The sequence below is a fragment of the Cervus elaphus genome, chromosome 23, assembly GCF_910594005.1.
Source record: "Cervus elaphus chromosome 23, mCerEla1.1, whole genome shotgun sequence".
NCBI lineage: Eukaryota > Metazoa > Chordata > Mammalia > Artiodactyla > Cervidae > Cervus > Cervus elaphus.
In genome coordinates, this window is record NC_057837.1 from 64,905,859 (window position 1) to 64,927,800 (window position 21,942).

The following is a 21,942-nucleotide window of genomic DNA, read 5'->3' on the forward strand; positions in this document are numbered from 1 at the left end:
TGATGCTGCTAAACATCCTACAACACAAGAGGACAACTGCCCTGCAACAAAGAATTATTTGGCTCCAAATCTCAATAGTATCAAGGTTGAGAAACCTGATTTTAACGGACATGCAACCCACCACGTGGGATTCCTGGGCTACCATCTACGGTGCCTCTGCCCGGAGTTCAGTGCCCTGGAGTCTCAGAAGATGGTGAGTTCAGTTGGAACAGGGAGCTCATCACGAAAACAGACCATGGTGCTCAGTGCCCAAGACCAGGAATGGGGAGGGTGGGGAGGGAGCTGAGCTTCTTCATGCAGGAAATGGAACTGACAGGCTGAGATTGACGCGCATGACTGTGACTGATGGAGGCCATCTCTGGCTAATCCTGCGGCAGCTCGTTGTGATCAACCATGACTGCAGGGCCCGGTCTAGTCTGCAACCCACTACGAGATGAATTTTGACTGAGACAGATGGGCATGTCCAGCTGTCACTGAGGAAGTGTGACAGGCAAGCTAAGGAGCAGCAGCACAGAGACAAGAACAGCCAGTCACCAGTCAGACCTTGGTTTGCATCCTAGCCTGGCCTCTCTCTGGCCGTGCAACTGCTCTGAGCCTCAGTTTTCTCTTCTGCATGTTGGGAATACTGAGTCTGCTTACTAGGGTTAGTGCAAGGATTAGAAATCATATACCCAAGGGGCCTGCCCTCTGGATTTTGTATTTCCTTAGGCAGCCCTCAGAATCACATAAGCCAATTCCTTGTAATAAAGCTCTTAAATACCTCCTACTGGCTCTGCTTCTTTGATTGAACCCCGACTGATACAACCGCCCAGCACAGGGCTAGGCTCCAAAACAGAAGTCGTTAATAAATAAATAATCAGTCATTAATTATATGCATAATATATGTGTTGAACTGGGTCTTTGTGCTGGATTCCAGAAAAACAGTGGAGAACAAGACAGGTTCCTTGCCTCAAGGTGCACATACAGCCTGACTGAGATTTCATACTACGCCTTCACTGCCAGAAGATACCGGGTGTTTATGGCCGGAAGGACCAATGTGGTGACTGCTGCTGTTAGACTGGGTCTCTCTGGCCTGGGTTTCTGAAGCTCTCCCCTACAGCTGAGTATGGTTGGAAGGTTGATAAAGGGCCAACTGTGACACTCACTCGGATTGAGATCGGCTGACCAGGACTATGACTGAGCCTCTGACTGTGGCTACTAAACAACTAGGACCTTGACCCGAACCTCAGAGACCATGACTGAGACCGAAAAGCCGTGGCTGGCGGATGTGCTTCTGTATCGGGATATAAAATGCATCGTTTGGTGAAAGTTATTATCCACGGGTTCAAGAACTACATCCAGTAACTCAAAAGTAGCAAAAGGCAAAGTTCGATGGGGCGGAACCTGCTGGCACGGGCCGTTTCTTCCGCGACCCAGGGACCCGCCCGGCCCCTTTCCCCTGTTGCTCCCGTCCGGCGCCAAAGAGGGAGAACTTCCGGTGCGCTTCTGCGGTCCCTGGACCTGGGCGAGATACCAGACGGTGAGTGCAGCTTCCTGTCCTGTTTTAACTGTTCTGCTTTCGTTGTCTCTGTGGTCCGGTCACTCCTCTTCCCGGCTGGGGATCCCGGAGGGCCTGAACTCGGGCACCGAGCGGGGACTGTGGCGTCCCGGTCTTGAGCCGGTGGTGGGACCCACCTCCCTCTTTCAGGTGGGTTACTCTTACTTGCTCCCCGAGTAAGGGTCAGATACGGCGTCGCCAGAACTTCCTGGGGGCACCTGGAAAACAACTTTTTTCCTAATTTTAGAACTTACGGGCTCGGAGGCCTTGCCTCCGCCTGACGTGGTTCTGATTTACTCTAACTTCGGTAAGATCTTTTCCGCGAACCGAGCCTTTGTTTCTTATCTACAAAATGGATATCGTGCTTTTGTTAAACAGATGTTTAGCAAGCGTCTAATATGTGCTAGAGGTACGAAAGACCCGCATCTCCTGGAGGTGACTGCCCTCTATTAATATTTGCAAACTTGCGGCTGTGATCAGTGAAATGGAAAGATAAAAGGCACTTTGAGAGCACATCGCAGGAGATCTGACTTAGCCCCAGGTCAAGGAAGCGTTGCTGAAGAGGTGAATATTGAGCAGAGATCAGAAAAATGGTTTGAGACAGAGAGGAGGGAAGAGTTTTCTATTAGGGGAGCCTCTGTTTGAGGGTCTGAAAGAGGTCAGTGTGACTGCAGCAGAGCTTGTGGAGGAAGCGTGGTATGAGACAAGCTGGAGGAGTTTCCACGGACCAGGCCATACAGGCCTTGTAGGTCACAGTGGGAATTTTGGTTTGCCAAGAGCCATGTGAGAAGCCTCTCAGAGGATATTAAGTGTGGGTGGTGACATGCTTAAGATTGGCGGTTTGAGAAGGTCACTCCAGCTTTTGGGTGGAGAATGGATTGGAGGGACAATCTGGCTGAGGGACATGGTAGCTTAGATTAAGGATGTGGTGGGGAGAAGTGGATAGATGTGATTCTCTGCATCTCAGGGTTGTGCCAAGTCATTTGCCAGCTGTGGAAGATACAGTGAAGAGAATTACAATCTGCTAGAAATAGAAAGAAAACAGTGGCATTATCAAAGAGGAGCATACCGATGCCACTGGGAAAATTGCTAATTGATGAGCAATTATTCTAAATGCAATAGCTGTTCATTTAGCAAATACATTAAGTACCTTTTGAACTCATGATTGGGGATAGTAAGATGATATAAATTATTCAGAGCAGTGGCTTTCAGACATTTTGCACTGTGACCTACAGTAGCGAATACATTTTACGTGGTAACCAAGAGTCCATACAAACACACAAAGCTTCAGAAAACAGTACCTAGCTTTACTACTTAGGATGTGCTCTGAGTTTTTAAAATTTTTCCCTTTTATTTAAAAAAACCAAACAATGTTGGTTGAGATCCCCTAAGTTGATCTTTTAACCCGTTATCAGGCTGTGACTTGCAGTTTGAAAAAAAAATGCTGGTTTAGAGTCATAATCATTTGTGTGGGTTTCAGGTAAAGACAATAAAATATGTCCTTTCCATATTGGGAAAAGGTTGGTCTTCCTTTCCTCATGGTATTGTTTTGTTTGTTTAAATAAAATGAGTAAAAGAAATTAAACAGGCAGCTGGTTCTTCTGTTTGTGAAGTTTTGTGGTCTTGTTGATATGTCTGGCTAGATTGGAAGTGCCTGGAGGGCAGTAACTGTCTTCTCCATGATTATTTTTGTTAGTGTCTGGCAAAAATCCTGCAGGCACTCCAGGGTTATTTGTTGAATTAAATAGGTAGGTGTCTTGGGACTAGAGAGTTAGACGTGTTCTTTTTAAATTAGTTCATGTTGGAACCATCCTTATAAATACAGAGGCTGTGTCTGTTTACAGAAGTCTTATCAGTGCGTCCTCCTGGGTAGTTCAGAGATAGATAAAAATAAATGTTCTAAGGTCTTTCTCTTCTAAATACTGATCAGAGGCCAACCATGCTACCTGGATCCATTTGGGTGAGCAGTCCAGAGCTGCTACTGACTGTGGACCCTTTGGAAAGTTGTTTCACTCCCTGGACTTTAGATTTCTTTATATATATATAATACATACTATATATATATATATATATAAAACACATATTTATTTATTTATATATATATATATAGGAGAAGAGGGTTGTGGTTGAAAAGCTCTCCACTGCCCAAACCTTTTGTGAATTTTAGATGCTAAGCACCCCATTTCCACCTTCTGTCCATTTCTGGGCCTTGCTGAGGCTTATGGGAAACTGGGTGGATGCTTCTCGAATCTCCTAGGTTTTAGACAGAATTATAGTTTAAGACAGTTTAGGCACAGTAATCCTTTAGAGTGGACCAGCCAGGCATTCTCCACTTTCATCCTCTGTTATGAGAAGGAGATCTGAAGAGTGCACAGATGTGAAGAAGCTTCGAAGTGCAGAGTGGAAAGATCACTGGCCTGGAGGGCAGGGTACCCAGGTTCTAACTGGGTCCTTGTGGGATCTTGAACATGTCTCTTTTCTTTAACTGATGTCTTTCCAGCTGTGAAGTGAGTGTTCTTGCTCATTAAACTCAGAAACAAAACCCCTCTTCTCTTTGAGTAATGTTTTCTTCACCTGCGGTGAAAATTAAGGTAGAAAATTATGTCATTAGAAAAGACCCTGATGCTGGGAAAGATTGAAGGCAGGAGGAGAAAGGGATGACAGAGGATGAGATGGTTGGATGGCAACACCGACTCGATAGACATGAGTTTGAGTAAGCTCCAGAGTTGGTGATGGACAGGGAAGCCTAGCGTGCTGCAGTCCATGGGGTCGCAGAGTCGGACACAACTGAGCGACTGAACTGAATTATTTCAGGGGTCTAATTCAGTATCTGGCACATAGAGAATGCTCAGCAAATGAAGAATGCTTCCCAAGGTTCTGATTAACTCTGACTTCTTTCTTTTTCAGCGGAATAGAAGAGTTTTCTTTTTGACCACTCACCCCTGGCCCCATGGCTGCCATGCAGATGGATCCTGAGCTTGCCAGGCGCCTCTTCTTTGAAGGGGCCACCGTGGTCATCCTGAATATGCCCAAGGGGACAGAGTTTGGCATTGACTACAACTCCTGGGAAGTGGGGCCCAAGTTCCGGGGCGTGAAGATGATCCCGCCGGGCATCCACTTCCTCCACTACAGCTCTGTGGACAAGGCCAATCCCAGGGAGGTGGGCCCTCGCATGGGCTTCTTCCTTAACCTGCAGCAGCGGGGGCTGAAGGTCCTACGCTGGGATGCGGCCCGGGAAGAGGTCGACCTGTCCTCAGCCCCAGAGGCTGAGGTGGAGGCCATGAGGGCCAACCTCCAGGAGCTGGACCAGTTCCTGGGACCTTACCCCTATGCCACGCTCAAGAAGTGGATCTCCCTCACCAGCTTCATCAGTGAGGCCACCGTGGAGAAGCTGCAGCCCGAGAGTCGACAGATCTGTGCCTTCTCAGAGGTGCTGCCTGTGCTCTCCATGAAGCACACCAAGGACCGGGTGGGGCAGAACCTCCCCCGCTGCGGCATCGAGTGCAGGAGCTACCAGGAGGGCCTGGCCCGGCTGCCCGAGATGAGGCCCAGGGCGGGCACAGAGATCCGCTTCTCCGAGCTGCCCACACAGATGTTCCCAGCGGGCGCCACGCCGGCCGAGATAACCAGACACAGCATGGACCTGAGTTACGCCCTGGAGACGGTGCTCAGCAAGCAGTTCCCCTGCAGCCCCCAGGATGTGCTCGGTGAGGAGGAACAAGGCTTTGAGAATGGGCCAGGGGAGGGGTATATAGCCGAGGGGCTTGAGAAGAGGGAGCCCCTCTTCGATTATTTAGTCTAGTGGTTCCTAAACCTGGCTAGGAGGGGGTCTTACCCAGAATGCTTATTAAAGGAACAGATTCCCAGGGATTTCCCTAGTGGTCCAGTGGTTCAGAATCCACTTTGCCGTGCAGGGGACTTGGGTTCTCTCCCTGCTCAGGGTTAGATCCAACAGGCTGCAGAGCAGCTAAGCCCACATACTGCAACTACTGACCCCATGCACCACAACAAAAAATCCTGCGTGACACAACTGAGACCTGATGCGGCCAAATAAATAAACTATATATATATACGTAGTTTTTAAAGGTACGGATTCCCAGGCCTTACCCCTGTAGACTGATTCATGACATCTGGAGTGGGTTCCCAGCATTATAGCTGTCTGTCTGCCTGACAGACAAGTGCTGTAGGTGAACCTGATGCAAACAGTCCCATATTGGGGAACCCATGGTATGGCCTCGCCTGCCCACCACTCCATTTTACAGATTGAGGTCCATAGAGAGAAGGGATTTGACTGCTAAGTGGTTTAGTCGAAGTGAGATCAGAGCCCAGGGCTCCCGGTTCCCAGGCCCATCTGTGTTCCTGGGAGCCATCCACCTGCCCCGTCAGTTTACTGTTGACTCTCTCGAGGCTTCAACCAGAACAGTGATTTTCTTTTAACTGTTATAGTCTTTATTGTTGTTTTCCCCCACTTATGACAAAAAATGACATATATTTATCCTTAAAGGAAAACAAAAACGAAAGTCCAAATCCCATCACCTGGAAATAGCCATCTTTGCTCACTTGGTTGTACTTTTCTTTCTTTCTTTTTTTTTAACTAGAAACACAGAAGGACATAAGCACCAGTCCACAAAGAAGACATAGCTATTCTAAGTTTGTGTGCAACAGACAACAGAATTGCAAAATACGTGAATGAAAACTTGATAGAATTGAAAGGTGAAATAGGTGGACCCACAATAGTTTTAATCTTCAACACTAAACTCAAAAATTGATTGGACAATTAGATTGAAAATCAGCAAATATTATAGAAACTCAACAACAGCATCAGCAAATAGGATCTAATTGATATTTATAGAACATTCCACCCAACAACCTCAGTATATACATTCATTTCAAATCCTTACAGAACTTAAACAAGTATGACCATATTCTGGGTCTTAAAACAAAGCGTGACAATTTAAAAGGAGTTAAATCATACACAATATTTTTAATATACACATTTTTAAGGTACATATTTGGATGTATTTCTGTTTAATATGTTTCTGTTTCCTTTTAGTCTTTTTATTCAATTATATGTTTGTGTATATATGATATTTTTACAAAAACAGGATTACAGTATATTATCTTGTAATTTGCTTTAATATAAATATTATTCCATGTCACTGAAATGGTTACTTCTTTTTAGTGGCTACTGAACTTTCATAATTATTGGACCAGCCCCTGTTAATGAATCTTTTAAGATGTTCCTGGTTTCCTTATTGTAAATGCTGTCTAATGAGTCTCCTGGCGTGCCCTTCTGCATAATTTTGGGTTGGAATTGTTCGATCAGAGTGTGCATCCTGCCAGGAGAAGGTCAGGCATCTTTGCTAGCTGATGAGGTTGTGGCCCATCACCTTTGACATGGCATTTGACTTGGTGATTTAGCAAAGTCCTCTTCTGACTGGATAGTTGAAGAATGACTTCCTGTTTCAGTTTATATTTCTTTGATTACTTGTGACAGCAAACATTTGTCACATCTTTATTAGCTATTAATATTTTTTCTTTTACAAGTTGTCTAATATTTGCATATTTTTCTATTGGAAGATCAGTGAGAATTTTGACTATAGGGCCTTTTATATAATAGGCTCAGCTGATAAAAAGAGACTTTTTAAGGGGTTGTATCTATTTTCATTTCACAAGTAACACTTGAAATCCTGGCTTCAAAATGAACAGAAATCCTGTTTTCTACTAAACATCTCAGTTCTTCAAAGTAATCTTGTGAAAAGGTCTGTTGCAAGGATCACTGTATCTTTATGACAGTTCTTTGAAATTATTTCTCATCTCAATTTAATTTTAGACTAAGCCAGAAATGTATAAATTTAAATGAATGCCCTAAATTCAGAGAATAAGCTCATATTTCCACAAACTAACCAGGTAAAGCCAACTGAAGAAGCAAATCATTAACCTCTGTCATACAAAGGAAACTTGACTATATTTTGAAAATATTGATCAGACGTCCAAAATGTCTAGACCCCATAGCTATCTGCTCAAATCAAACTTAGTTCCACAAACCTAGGAACAGAGAACCAGTTTTTCCAGATCTCCAGTAGTGACAGAAATTGGACACTGTGTGTTTAAAGACGTGTTTAGTGTTGAGTACATCTCTTTTGTTGTTGTTAATTTTGGCCACACCCCACAGCATGTGGGACCTTACAGTTCCCTAACCAGGGATCAAACCTGCCCCTCCTGCTGTGGAAGGCAGAGTCTTAACCACTGGACCACCAGGCATGTCCCACATCTGTTCTTTTTATGGCCCATGTGTAGATATGCCACAGAAGCCCCCCTTAAATTTGAAGCCAGAGAGAACATGTCTGATCAGCAGCAGTATATCTTGGCACCCAGGGACCCAGCTGCTCACCCAGGGACAGCGGCTTCTGGACTGTCAGGTCTCTTTGAGACAGGGATCTGCTGGGAATGTGGGAATAATAACTGAGGTTTCTGGAGTGCTATTTTGTGCCAAGCGTTATGCTAAATGCTTTATATGTATTGGGCTGGCCCAAAAGTTCGTTCAGGTTTTTCCGTACGATGTTATGGAAACCCTGGAATGAATTTTGGGGCCAACGCAATACTGTATCGATTCACTTAATCTCTGCTGCATCCCTCAAATAAGGAAACTGAAGCATAAACAATAGATTAAGTAGCTTGCCCAAGGTCACATACCTGGGAAGTGGTGGAGCTGAGATTTGAACCCAGGCAGTTTGGCTCCAGAGCGCATGCTCTTAGCCACAAGCTGCTCATAGCAAGTAAATCATAGAGCCCTATGATTAAACAAACAAAAATAATTTGGCTGGCAAGCTCACCCTGAAACAAGTACTCATGAATTTTCCTGTTCTAGAAGGCCCTAGAACTATTCCCACCCAATAGAAATCTGTTTTATCTTTCTGTTGTTCAGTTGCTAAGCATTAGATGTGTGACCTTCGGCAAGTCTCTTGACCTCATCTATACACTAAGGCAAATACCACCTTCCCTGACCACCTTATGGAGTTGGGCTGAGGGTTATGTGGTGTTATACAGCCTTTCCCTGCCCCTGAAGCAGACCGTCTGCATCAGACTCACCTGGGAAACTTGTCAGAGCTACAGATGCCAAGGCTCCATCATCTGTCCTCAACCAGGATCTCTCACAGTGAGGCTCGGACAGCTTTATTTTTCCCAAGTTCTCCTAGTAATTCAGATGGGCAGCCAGTTTGAGGATCCACTTGGCGCAATGTCCACAGACCCATCTTGTCAACTTGTTAAATGCTAGGTAAATACTCGGTGTGCCTCAGCTCTTGCAGTCTGATCTTAGAGAAATCCAAAACCAGTTGGGTTTCTCATGGCTTGAGTTTATATAGCAGTTCAGCAAACGTTTATTGAGCAGCTGCTAGGTGCAAAACCCCGTGCCAGGCTCTGGAGGAGTGACAAGGCTAGACAGCCGCTTCTGGCTGAGGTCCAGTGGCTCTGATGGCTTAGTCAAGTCAGCCAGCACTGCTCTCCCTCAGGTTCATCTCTCCTTTCTGCACCTTTCAGGTGAGCTTCAGTTTGCTTTCGTGTGCTTCCTGCTGGGGAATGTGTACGAGGCCTTCGAGCACTGGAAGCGGCTCCTGAACCTCCTGTGCCGGTCAGAAGAGGCCATGGCGAAGCACCGCACCCTCTACATCAGCCTCATCTCCGTCCTGTACCACCAGCTGGGCGAGATCCCCGCCGACTTCTTTGTGGACATTGTCTCCCAGGACAACTTCCTCACCAGCACCTTACAGGTGAGCTGGCTTCTGGCCGACACCCAAGTGGGTCAGAATGAAGGCCAAGGAGTGTGAAAGCACTCATAGAGGCTTACATTTTTGTCTCTTGCTGTTCTTTCCTTGGGGCTTCCCCAGGGCCTTAGTGGTAAAGAATCTGCCTGCCAATGCAGGAGACGCAGGTTTGATCCCTGGTTTGGGAAGATCCCCCAGAGAAGGAAATGGCAACCCACTCCAATATTCTTGCCTGGGAAATCCATAGACAGAGGAGCCTGGCGGGCTATGGTCCAAGGGGTCACAAAAGAGTTGGACACGACTTGGCGACTGAACAACAATGCTTTCCTGAGCCAAGCTTTCTTCATTTCAATTTCCTAATCATAGACCATTCCCTGGTTCTCTTTCTCCTACTCAGTTATAAGCTCCTTAATGCCATAGGCCCTCTTTCTGTACCCTCTTCTCCCTGCCTCACCCCAACATGCCTAGCAGTGGGGCACTTGGAATTTGAATCAGTCCCACCCCTCGAGCAACTGCACTCAAAACAGTTTTTCTTTCTCTTGGCCTAGAGCTGTGAGTTGCCACAACCCAGAAGGACAGAGTTTGGAAGCTAGTTATTCCCAAGGAAACATCTGCAACTGCTTAGATCTCATTTAAGCACGAAAGTAACTTTGATTTCCTGTTCAAACAAAATGTGCCAGTTTCTGCAGAGATCCTCTGATAGAAAAAAGTGAAATTTGCTTTTAACTCAGCAATTAAATTTTCATTATGAGTGGTAATTAGGGAAGAAGCTTCAAACAACTTACAATCTTCATCCTGCGCTATTTCCTCCCTTTGCAAACAGATTAGCTCCCATTATGTTCTTGGGACAGCCTCTGTCACTCACGTTTTGTAACTTTCTCGAGTGTAGAAGAGGCAGAGCTGCAGGCTGTCAGTTCCAGGATTGCTTTCTTCTCCCTGTGTGGGAGACCCCCATAGGCTTACCCCTTAAAAAGGGGCCAGTCCCTCGTCTCCCACTCCCACGCATGGTAAGAGAAGGAATGAACAGTCATGAAATGCCTATTGACATTTAATGGGCACCATGCTTATCTGTTTATGTGGGTTCCCGCATTTAATCTCTCTGGAGCACCGTAAGGCAGGGAGGATTATTCCCATTTTACAGATGAGAACACTGAGACTCAAAAAGGTTAAATCATTCACAGAAGGTCACACAGCTGGTAAGTGGCAGAGTCAGGATTTGTACCCAGGCCCGAGTCCTGATTTCAGGCCTGTGCTTATGCCCCAGAGGGAGTGTCGCTCCCTCTGGAAAGAGTCTTGATCGACATTGGTGGCGACACCATCAGGGGCCTGTTGCTCAGAGGTAAAGAACACTTTTCTAAAATCAAAATGCTGTCGGAAGAGTCCCTGTGATCAAGCAGCTGTGATAAAACTCTGGAAGTTGAAGGACATGTGCAGACGAGGGATGAGGCAGGCAAGCTGATGGTTTGAGCCTGGCGTATTCCACTTCATACACGTTATAAAATTGCCCTTTTATTGGTTTTTGATGTAACAGAGAAATTAAATCCCTTTATTCTTCCTCTGCGGGGGAGATCCGCCCCACAGTTACTGGGTTATGGGTTGCAGAGCAGTAGGAGGCCGCAGCCTGCTAACCTGCCTCGCAGTGGCTGTGGCCCACGGGAATACACACTGCCCTTGCGAAGTGCATTAACGCTGTCGGGCAAACATAGGAGCGCCACACTGTGTCACTGGCTGTCCCAGCCATTGTCAGCGCAGCCAACAGCTGAGCTCTAATTGCTGAGGCTTTGTTGCCAGCAATGATTTATGAAGCAGAAAGGGCCCAGCTGGATTGCTCGATATCCAGGTGGGGTGTGCAAAGCTGATGGTTAGAGGCATTCTGTCTTTGGAGTTTTCACCAAGAAAATTCAATGTTATTATTTGGAAAAATCCAGGACATGTGCCTTTTAAAAAATAAATCAGCATCTGTTTTTGCGCATCCTTTCTTTATGTACAACATTCTTCTGAAAGTGCTGAGGGACACATACGTGAGTTAGCCTGTTTCTCGGAGGTACAGAACACTTTTCTGAAGCCAGCATACCGTTGGAAGAGTCCCTGTTATCGGGTAGCTGACATATAACTCTGAAAGTTGAAGGCCTTGTGCAGTGGCTTCACTTCATTGATTTAGCAGGTGTTTGCTGAGCACCTGCTGCATACATGGCTCTGATCTAGGACGGGAAGTACAGCTGTGAGCAGACGCAGTCCCTTGGAGTTTATATTTTGGTGGGAAAGTAAACAAATGAATTAACCGAATGACTCCAGATAGCGCTCAGTGTTTTAGAAGGCAGTACCATTTCCCTAGCCCAGGCCTTTTGGTCTCATCTGGATTGCATCAGACTTTACCAACTTCCATGTTTATCCCTGTTAATCCATCTGTCTCCCACGCTGCCACCAAAAGGCACCTGTGATCCTGTTTCTCTGTCATCCTCATTGCCTACAATCCTAGGTCATGAGGTCCATTCTGATCTAGGTGCTCACCTGTTCTCCAGCTTCTCCTTTCTTTCCCTATTTTCCCCCCATCAACAACAGCAGCAGTGGGCTCCCTGCAAGTTGCCAGATCTGCCATGTTGTTTCATGCCTTCCTTTTATTTTCTTAACTGTGAAAAATACACGACGTGAGATTTACCCTCTTAACAACTTTTTAAGTGTGCAATTGTTGTTCAGTCCCTAAGTCATGTCCAACTCTTTGCAACCCCATGACTGCTCTGTCCTCTGTGTCTCCTGGAGTTTACTCAAATTCATATCCATTGAGTTGGTGATGCTATCTAACCATCTCATCCCCTACTGCCCCCTTCTCCTTTTGCCTTCAGTCTTTCCCAGCATCAGGGTCTTTTCTAGTAATTCAGCTCTTCACACCAGGTGGCCAAAGTATTGGAGCTTCAGCTTTAGTATCAGTCCTTCCAATGATTATTCAGGGTTGATTTCCTTTAGGATTGACTGGTTTGATCTCCTTGCAGTCCAAGGATACAGTACAGTATTGTTAACTATGAACAGAGCGGATCTCTAGAACTTTTTCATCTGGTACAACTAAAACTTTATACCCATATTTCATGTCTTCTTAACTGAACCTTGCTTTTCTCCCTGCCTGCTGTGTACTCCTCATCCTACAAGGTGCCATCTCTGATTTCTCCCTCCTTTCCGTACTATTAGCCTACCTTGTACTTGTCACTATTATATGGCACAGGCTGTGTTTGCTGACATGTATGTATTGTCTGTCTGACTTCCCCACTGAGCCATGGGCTTTTTCCAGAAGCCTACTTTTTGTTCATCTGGTTATCTTCAACACCTAGTTGAGGTTTAGAACTTATCTTGCTTTGTGTTACTGGGTGTTTTTAGATGGACACAGTGCATAATTCCTGTGACAATGTAAATAGATGACCGTGCTACAATATTGTAAACAGTGAGGTCTGATCAAAGAGTATTAGGAGCACCAGAGAGGGTTGGTTGGTTGGTTCATTCACACGGGTTGAGATTTAAGAGACAGAGGGTCAAGAATGGCTTTTTTGTAAAGGGGGGCATTTGGCCATGAGCTTGAAGGATGACACAGATTTCAACAGGCAAAATGTGGAAAAGATATTACAAAAGTTTTTTTCGCTTTTTCCATGGTGAGTTACATTGATGCCATCTTGGCACTGAGATCCAGTTCCCCCCAGCCCACCCCACGCAGGCACTCAACTCCGGGTGTTTGTGAGGGAATGAATCAGCCCATAAAAGCCTTCCTCAGCCAGTCGCCTGCTCTCCCCACAGGTCGTCAAGTAAATGGAACCAGCTTTCTTACTTCGGAGTTTAAATGGCTACTACCCACAGAGAGGGACTGGTGTCTGTGTGTGTGAGCACTTAGACAGCCACATTAGCTTGTGTAAAATCAACCATGTAATGCCCTCTGCCATTAGAGGCCCCTTTGAATAGATGCCACTGGGATTTTTACAAATCCCATGGATTTAGTGTGAATAAAAATTATTTGTTTTACAAAAATAGATAGTTTTTTCTTTTACTTAAAGCAACTTGAGTCATCATGATTTGTTTAAAGCCAATGAAAAGATAATCTGAATTTAATAGTATGTTATAAAGTGAATTATGTACAAAATAAGAATTTTTATTGTGATTGCATAGCATTTAGGCATATAGTCATGTAACCTTTTTTTTTTTTTTTTAAATACTTTTAGTCACAGTAGGCCAAATAGGCTTTCCAGCTTCATTTCTTGCCGGTATTCTAAATACGGTCCATCTTTAACTCTCAAGGGAGAACACTAGCTCTGACAGTGTCTATAGCATAGGCATACCTTGGAGACATGGGTTCGGTTCCAGGCTACCACAATAAAGCAGATATCGCCCAAAGTGAGTCACATGAATTTTTTGGTTTCCCAGTGTATGTAAAAGTCATACACTGGGACTTCCCTGGTGGTCCAGTTGCTAAGACTCCATACTCCCAACCCAGGGGGGTCAGGTTCGATCCCTGGTTGGGGAACTAGATCCCACGTGCTGCAGCTGAGGGTTCACATGTTGCAACTGAAGAGCCTGTGTGCCACAACCAAGTCCCAGTGCAGCCAAGTAAAGAAACATTTTTCTTAAAAAGTCATACTGTAGTCATATATGATAGTCTATTAAGTGTTTAATAGCGTTATGTCCAAAAACAACCTTAATGAAGAAATACTTTATTGCCAAAAAATGATAACCATCATCTGAGCCTTCAGTGAGTTGTAATCTTTTTAGTGGTGAAAGGTTTGAAATATTTTGAGAATTGCAAGAATGTGAGGTAGACACAAAGTGAGAAAATGCTGTTAGAAAAATGGCACTAGTAGACTTGCTTCGTGCAGAGTTACCACAGACCTTCAATTTGTAAAAAAATGCAGTACCCGTGAAGTGCAATAAAACAACATATACCTGTGTGTTTATCATAACACCGGCCATGATAGACTTCGCCTGCCTGCTCCTGCACCTCCTGCTGTAAGCTATCCCTTCTGCACACTTTCTGTACATTATTTTGTTTAGCTCTCACAACAATTTAAGAAGTTAAGTATATAATCCCAGTTTACTGATGAGGAAACAGAAACAGGGAGGTCACATAATTTTGCCCAAGATTGCCAGAGCTGGTGGGTGACAAGGCTGAACTTTAATTCTGAATCTCCCATATGTGATTAGAGCCCCAGATAAAACATCCTAAATTCTATAAATTGACCTCAGAAAGCATGATTGCTGCTGCTTTTCGCCTTCTTGGTAATCACTATGAAGTGATAGTCTTGCTTTTAACACCACTTTCTTCTTCTGCAAGTGGAAATGTTCTACCTCTGGCTAGTTTCATTCTAAGTTGAATAATCATTTGGGAGTTTAAAAAATTAGAAAATTGCATCTTTTTGGTCTAGCCGAAAAATAGGATAAGAAGTGACTCAGCTATCTACTGTGGCATTTTGACTTTCTCAAGGTGACCTGACTGAACTCAATTTATTTAACTTGGGTTTAAAAGAAAGCTTTCACTTTTCTGACTAAAATAATTTACAGTTTTACAATATATAGACTTAATGGTAGATGTATTAATACCTTTTTTTACATTTGAAGAAAAATCTCCAATGGGTGTGCTTTTAGTTTTAGATAAATAGAGATGTTTGTAAAATGTTATTTTTCTATTTCAAAAGTATTTTTAAAATATTCAGGGTTAATATTCCCATATTAAGGTGATTCATTTCTCAGTGATTTTAAAAAGTTTACTGTTTCACAGTAAGCAGATCATTACTAAATTTACATAAGAAGGCATACAATTAATCTAAAAACAAGAGAATCAAAGTAAATTGTCTAAACATCTGTCTCAATGTGAAACTGTCTAAATATCTCCTCTTCTGAATGGTGAATTTTGTAAACTCTTGGGACAAAAATAGATCAGTGGGTCCCAGGGGATAGGGACAGGCGAGGATTTGATCCCTAACGGGCAGCATGAGGGAATATTTTTGGAGTGATGGAACTGTTCAATATCCTGATTGTGATGGGATGTGGGCCTTTAAACTCATAGAACTAGGTTCCAAAAGAAAAAGCTATAAACAGATATCTATCTTGATTATGTCATATACTGGTTGCATGGGTATATTGTTTGTTGTTTAGTCGCTCAGTCTTGTCTGACTCTTTGCGACCTCGTAGACTGTAGCTTGCCTGGCTCCTCTGTCCATGGGATTCTCCAGGCAAGAACACTGGAGTGGGTTGCCATTTCCTTCTCCAGGGGGTCTTCACGACCCAGGGATCGAACCCCGGTCTTTTGAGCGTCTCCTGCATTGCAGGCGGATTCTTTTACCACTGAGCCACTGGGGAAGTCAGTGTATGGATGTATACATTCATCAAAATGAATCGAACATTTTAAATGGATGAATTTAATTGTAAGTAAATTATGCCTCAATAAAGTTGGTTTGTTGAAACAGTCAACCTGGACTGTGCCCTGGGTCTTGGAGGCCCACAGAAGGCAGTTCCAGAAGCACCTGGTCTCCAGGCCCCTTGGCTCCCCACAGGCACTGCTGAAAATATCAAGGATGGATTAAGTCTGTTTCAAGACAAAAAGAAGGTCTCGGTAGGGAAGAAGGATTTCAGTTTCCCTACTTGGACTGCATCTTGCTTGACGTGTATCACTTGCTCAGCATTTATCACCATCCTCATCTGTACAATGGGAATAGTAATTTCCTGTTCTCCTACCTCCAGGTTTGTAGCAAAGATCAGACTGACAGATTCTTTAAAAAGGACACAGCACTTTTCAAACCTGAAGCCTTATTTTTCAGACTGAAGGCTTCTGTTGTACCTGCCTGGAGTTGATGTAACCCCGCTGGTGGTGTTGGGGAAGTGGGTGGGAGGGCGAACGATGAGTCTGAGCCCACCCGGTTCCAGTCCCTCCCTGTTGGCCATCGCTGAACGCAGGGCGATCCCTCTGTCTCATTCACATCCTTTCAGGGAGCGTTCTGTGGGCTCTAACTCTGTGCTAGGCCCTGGGCAATCTGCCATGTGGGTCACATGGATAATTAGGGAGTGACCCCTACTCTGAAGGGGCACAGATCACAGATCACTGTAATGCAAGCGGAGAGTGAGAAACGCCATAAGGTGAGCTCAGGCATGGTACTGGGGGAGCAGAGGTTGGAGCGGTTCCTTTCAGCTTGGGCTTTTATAAGAGTCCTGTCACACGGAGATGACCTGTGAGCCGATGGCATTCAGGGGCCTCGTAAACCAGCCACCTCCCCAGGACGAGTCCCTTACTCTGTCCGGCACCATCACATAATTATTGAGCAATCATTTGGTGCAGGCACTGTGCCAAAGGAACCCAGAAGTGGATTTTCATAGAACCTATGGTTGTCTTTTGTTCAGTAAACATCTCATGGGTCCTTTTTGTACGTCAGACTTCGTACCAGGGGAGCGGGATGCAGGTATGTGAAGGAGTCAGCGCTTTGGAGTTGCTGCTCAGCTCTTGGGAGAGCTCAGCAGTAAATGGATGAGCAGTGACTGAGAGTGAGGCTATGTCCCGGGTAACCCTGGGCGCCAGGGGAGTGCAGAAGAGCACCTGGTCCATCATGGTCTGGGAAGACGTCCCAAGGGGGCGGCATCTGAGCTGAGCTTGGGTCACTAGTGGGAAGTAGTAGGTGCAGGAGGAGAAAGCAGGGTGGAAGGGTGCAGTAAGCAGAGGGGATAGCCTGTGTGCGCAGAAATGCAGGAGAGACAATGGACCATCTTTGGGTCGCTGCTCAAGGCAGCTGGAGAGGAAGGACTGTGTAGCGAGTAGTAGAGTTTACCGTGTAAGGAGTGGAGGCTTTTGCTAATTGAGCCATCAGGCCCCCCAGGACCCCTGGAGACAGACCCACGAGGGTTCAGGGCCTCCAGCGCTAAGGCCGTTCGAAACAAGGCTTCCCTGCTTCCCGTACCAGCCCCTCCCCCGAGTTCAGCGCTCCAGAGCGAGCTCCATTAGCCGCCCGCAGACAGGCCGCTGGCTTCCCCACTGCCCGCTGGCCACCGAGCCCGCACAGCCCCTCTAATTAGTTATTGATCCCGTGTTTTGTTGTGGCTGTGCTTCCTGCTCCTGTATTTAGTCGATTCTCAAGCAATGAAACCAGATTCTGTAAGCTGCCCCCCGTCTTCTGCTTCTGTACCCCCTCCCCTGTCACTTCTGTCCCTGCTCCCACCCCAACAGAGTGACTGCAAAAAAAGACTGCAGACGTGAGCCTCACTCCACCTGCTGACAGAAAGAGTGGACAGGCAGGCGGAAGGGCTTGTCTCTAGAAGCAGCTGCAGACTACACCTGCTAACTGTGTCAGGTCACGACCCCTGGAGCCCAGATTCCTTCCGTGCTGGTCTGCGGCCCCTCTGGCATGAGGGTGACGTGGATCAAATTGCGCTTTCACCCTCCTGCCGCCTGTCTAGCATGGTCTTGCAGGGAGCCAGTGAGTAATCTGGGAAAACTACTTCCTTTCTGGTGATTTTGACCCAGGCATTTAACTCCCCTTAGCTTCTATTTCCATAATAGGCATCCTAGTGTGTCTTTCCAGGGCCTTGTAAGGAGGAGAAATGAGTTTGCTGTCATTCTTAGAAGGGATTGAGATCCAGGACAGTCTGAAATGGAGTTTCAGATGTAGAGAAAATTACTTTTGTTTGCCCCTGCCCATGTTTCTGCTAGTCATCAAGAATCCACCTGCCAATGCCGGAGACATAAGAGATGCAGGTTCGATCCCTGGTTGGGAAGATCCCCTGGAGGCACGCACGGCAACCCACTCCAGTATTCTTGCCACACCCATTTGGGTTGCTATTATAAACAAACAAACAAAAACAGAAAATATAAGATGTGAGAGAGAGATGTTGGATTGCTGATAGAAATGTAAAAATGGCACAGCCACTGTGGAAAACAGTATGGTGGTTCCTCGAAGCATTGAACAGAATTACCTTATAATCCAAAATTCCATTCTGGGTATATACCCCAAAGAATCAAAAGCAAGGCTTCTATAAGAGATATTTTTAGATTCATGTTCATAGCAGCATTATTTATAATAGCCAAAACATAGAAACAACCCAAATGGCCATTGATAGATGAATGGAAAACAAAGTGTGGTATATACATAAAATGGAATATCATTCAGCCTTAAAAGAAAAAAAAGGAAATTTCTAGCACATGCTATATGAGTGAGCCTTGAGGAAATTATGCTAAGAGAAAGAAGCCAGGCACAGAAAGACAGATATTGTATGATTCCACTTATATAAGGTACCTGTTGGGGTTTTTTTTTGTTGTTTTTTAGTTGCTAAGTCATGTCCTACCCTTTTGTAACCCTTTGAGCTGTAGCCCACCAGGCTTCTCTGTCCATGGGATTTCCCAGGCAAGAATACTGGAGTGGGCTGCCATTTCCTTCTCCAGGGAATTTTCCCGACCCAGAGATAGAACCCACATCTTCTGCATTGGCAGTTCGGTTCTTTACCACTGAACCACCAGTGAAACCCCGTGAGGTACCTGGAGTAGTCAGATTCATAGAGACTGAAAGTAGAATGGTAGTTACCAGGGGCTGGAGGAGGGGGGATGAGGAGTTAATGGGTGTAAAGCTTCAGTTGGGGAAGATGAAAAAGTTCTAGAGATGGTTGCATAATAATGTAAATATACTTAATGCCACTGAACTGTACTATTAAAATGGTAAATGTTATATATATTTAGTGCATATATTTAGTACAGTGTTTCAAATGATAATTTTTAATGGTTAAAATGGTATATTTTGTGTTATGCATATATTGCCACAATTTTTAAAAAATCAAAGACAGCTTTTAAGGGGAATACAAACCTCACATTGTATACAATGTGTACACACACCTGGAATCCATGTAGACTAGAGCAGCAGTTTACCCTCATTGGGTTAGGGCCTGGGATTTTTTACGGGATCTAGGGGCTCATAAGCCCCCCACACCTTTCTTAGCACCAGCTGGTGTGGCTACTGCCTGTTTTTCTAAGTTCCTGCCCAGGTGCCCAGTAGATCTCACCAGAGGGCAAGGCTGGGTGATGGCCCTGCTGGCCTTATTTTCAGTGGGGCATCTCTGCCCAAGACAGTAATTTTCCATTCTCATCCTGCCCCAGCTTCTCATCTGGGCTTGGACCTTCTTTCTTGGTTTGGGGGGGAGCACAGCAGGTGTCCTGAGTCTGTGCCAGCAGCAGCTGATCCTCCCGCCCCGGAGAACTGAACACTCAGAGGAAATTTCCACCGCTTTCTCGGCCCCTGCATGTTCTCAGGAGTGACTTCTCCTCTGTTCTCTGTAGGTTTTCTTCTCCTCCGCCCGCAGCGTTGCTGTGGATGCCACCCTGAGGCAGAAAGCCGAGAGGTTCCAAGCTCACCTGACCAAGAAGTTCCGGTGGGACTTTGAGGCGGAGCCTGAGGACTGCGCCCCGGTGGTGGTGGAGCTCCCCGACGGCATGGGGACTAGCTAACTGGGAGAGCTCTTGGCCAGGGGAGACCCCCTTCCCCACGGCCGCAGTCCTGGCTTCTCCATTCACCCAGGCTACTGGGACCTGCTGGGGCAGGAGCCCCGCTAGGTTCTGCAAAGATGAAGCCAGAATCCCCTCCTTCACCCGTAACCAAGTCCCTTCAGTGCCAGAGAGGCTGTTCGCCATCTAGCAGGCACCTTGTGGGTGCCGTCAGCCTGGCCATGGTGCTAACCCAACTGAATTCCAAATGGGCGCTCGGGAGAGACCTGCCTCAGCAGCAGTCTACTTCCTTCCAGAAGAAAAGCTGTTGTGCCCCAAGCCCAAGAGAAAGGATTGCTTATTCCATAGAGTGGTTTCAGGAAACCCTGGACTGCCCAGGAGTCTGAGAGGTCAGTTGTTGACTTTTTAAAAGTTAAACACAGGGTAATAGGGAAATGAGCCAGAATTTCTGCCTGCCCCTTGTGGATGGGAATACATCACAGAAAACATGGGCCTGTGACCTCTCTGGAGCCCCAGGTTGAGGAGGGCGAAATAAGACAATGGGTAAAATCTGGCGAGTGTCAGCTCTTGCAGTCTCTTAAGTTCCTTGCTCCTGTCCAGAGGTCCCAGTGGAAAACCTTTCAAGATGGTTGTGGCCCCTGACCTCATAGGCCTTGCTCGTGCCACTGTCCTCCCACCTGTTCCATTCTGAGGCCCCAGTCCCAGAAGTGGCCCTTGGCAACCCCCCCAGATGGCCCTGTTCCTCACCAGAGTCACCACGACTATTTCTGATGAGCTGGAGATTCAGCAACAAAGAGAACGGGTCTTCCTCTGGACAGGCTTCTTTGGCCTCATGGAAGTTCTGCATCTTTATCCAGAGCTCCAGAGACGACCTTGTCAGCCTGGGTCCCCCTGTCCTGCTGTGGAGACCACAGCAGTGGATGATGGTTCCTGTTTCCCGGGTGTCCTGAGGGGCTCGCCCGTCATGCACACAGGCCCTGTCACCCTGACCTCACACTGTTGTACCTTGATGAGGGTCCCTGTCCCATTGCCTCCCAAGGCTGTGGCTCACTCCAGGTTTCTGAATGAGAATCCCTGCTGGTTAAGACTTTAAACTCTACTTGTTTCCTTGGAATTGTTTTTCCAAGAGCATAATGTACATTAAAGTCTTGGAGTTGAGACTAAATTCCCTTGTGTGAGTCTCTCTTGCGATGCACAGGGCCCCGCGCCGTCAGACACTGTCCTGAGATAAACATGTCCTCCCTCCCAGGTGCCAGAAGACCCTGCCCACCTCTGCAGGCTCTGAGGAGGCAGGCGGCCAGCAACGTCTCCTGTTGCCATGGGGCCTCCGAGATGGGCACACCGGAAGGAAGGATCGAGGCCCTGTATCTATCTAGTAACCAGCAGATTCACCCTGTTTGGGTTTGCTCTTCTTTTTCTCCCCAAAGCCCACTCATCAGAACTACCTGGGGAGCTTGTTAAAAGTGCAGATTCCAAAGGAACGAAGCCCTGATCCATTCAGCAGCATACATGAACCTTGAAAACACTGTGCTGAGTGAAAAAAGCCAGCCACCAAGACAGCGTGGCCTATGATTCTATTCGTATGAATCGTGCAGAGTGGACAAATCCGAGGAGACCAGGGATGAAAGAGTGAGAAATGGGGAATGACTGCTAATAGGTACCAGGTTTCTTTTCAGGATGATGAACAGGTTCTGAAAGTAGATAGTGGTGGTGGTGGTTCAACCATATAGTAAAAACCACTGAAAGTGTACACTTAAAAATGGTAAATTTTATGGTATGTAAATTGTTATTTCAATTTTTCGAAGTTCAGACTTCCAAGTCCCACCCTACAGAAACTAAGGCAGTCAATTGGATGCAGCCTGGGTTCTGAAGCGCGCTCGGTTTTGACTTTCTACCTAGAAGTAACAGTATTGCAATTTAGTACCTGGAGCTCCACTGAGACAAGTTGCTCCCAATGACCTTGTCCGGGCAACGTGAAGCTGGGCCACGTGACCTTGTTCTCTAAGCTTGCTGGTCTTATGTCTACACAGACACCCCTCTCTGCCCACCAACACAGTGGGTTAAGGAAAAGTAGCTACAGTTTAGAAGTACTCTGTCTGTCACTTAATCCTCACAACAGTATGTGGTCAGTGCTCTTATTATCCCCATTTTACAGATAGGGAAATAGGCTCAGAGAGCTTCATTTTACCAGGGCC

The 21,942-nt window shown here is 46.0% G+C and overlaps 1 protein-coding gene across 2 annotated transcripts; it reads left to right on the forward strand.

Annotated features, from left to right (window-relative positions):
* The first annotated feature begins 1,362 nt into the window (after positions 1-1,362).
* On the forward strand, positions 1,363-20,912 carry AAR2 (AAR2 splicing factor). 2 transcript variants are annotated; one of them, XM_043884405.1, is made up of 4 exons: positions 1,363-1,519; positions 4,445-5,244; positions 9,080-9,309; positions 19,583-20,912. In XM_043884405.1, exons 2-4 carry the CDS (start codon positions 4,488-4,490, stop codon positions 19,748-19,750), a joined length of 1,155 nt encoding a protein of 384 aa, XP_043740340.1. In that variant the 5' UTR covers positions 1,363-1,519; positions 4,445-4,487; the 3' UTR covers positions 19,751-20,912. The 2 variants fall into 2 exon arrangements, with proteins under 2 accessions (XP_043740340.1, XP_043740339.1); XM_043884404.1 differs by lacking the exon at positions 1,363-1,519 and adding an exon at positions 1,526-1,687.
* Positions 20,913-21,942: the final 1,030 nt, after the last annotated feature.

Coding starts and splice junctions, on each gene's coding strand:
- AAR2 (XM_043884405.1), top strand. CDS start 4,488: ATGGCTGCCATGCAGATGGATCCTGAGCTTGCCAGGCGCCTCTTCTTT. Junction 5,245..9,079: donor CAGCCCCCAGGATGTGCTCG/GTGAGGAGGAAC, acceptor TGCACCTTTCAG/GTGAGCTTCAGTTTGCTTTC. Junction 9,310..19,582: donor TCCTCACCAGCACCTTACAG/GTGAGCTGGCTT, acceptor TGTTCTCTGTAG/GTTTTCTTCTCCTCCGCCCG.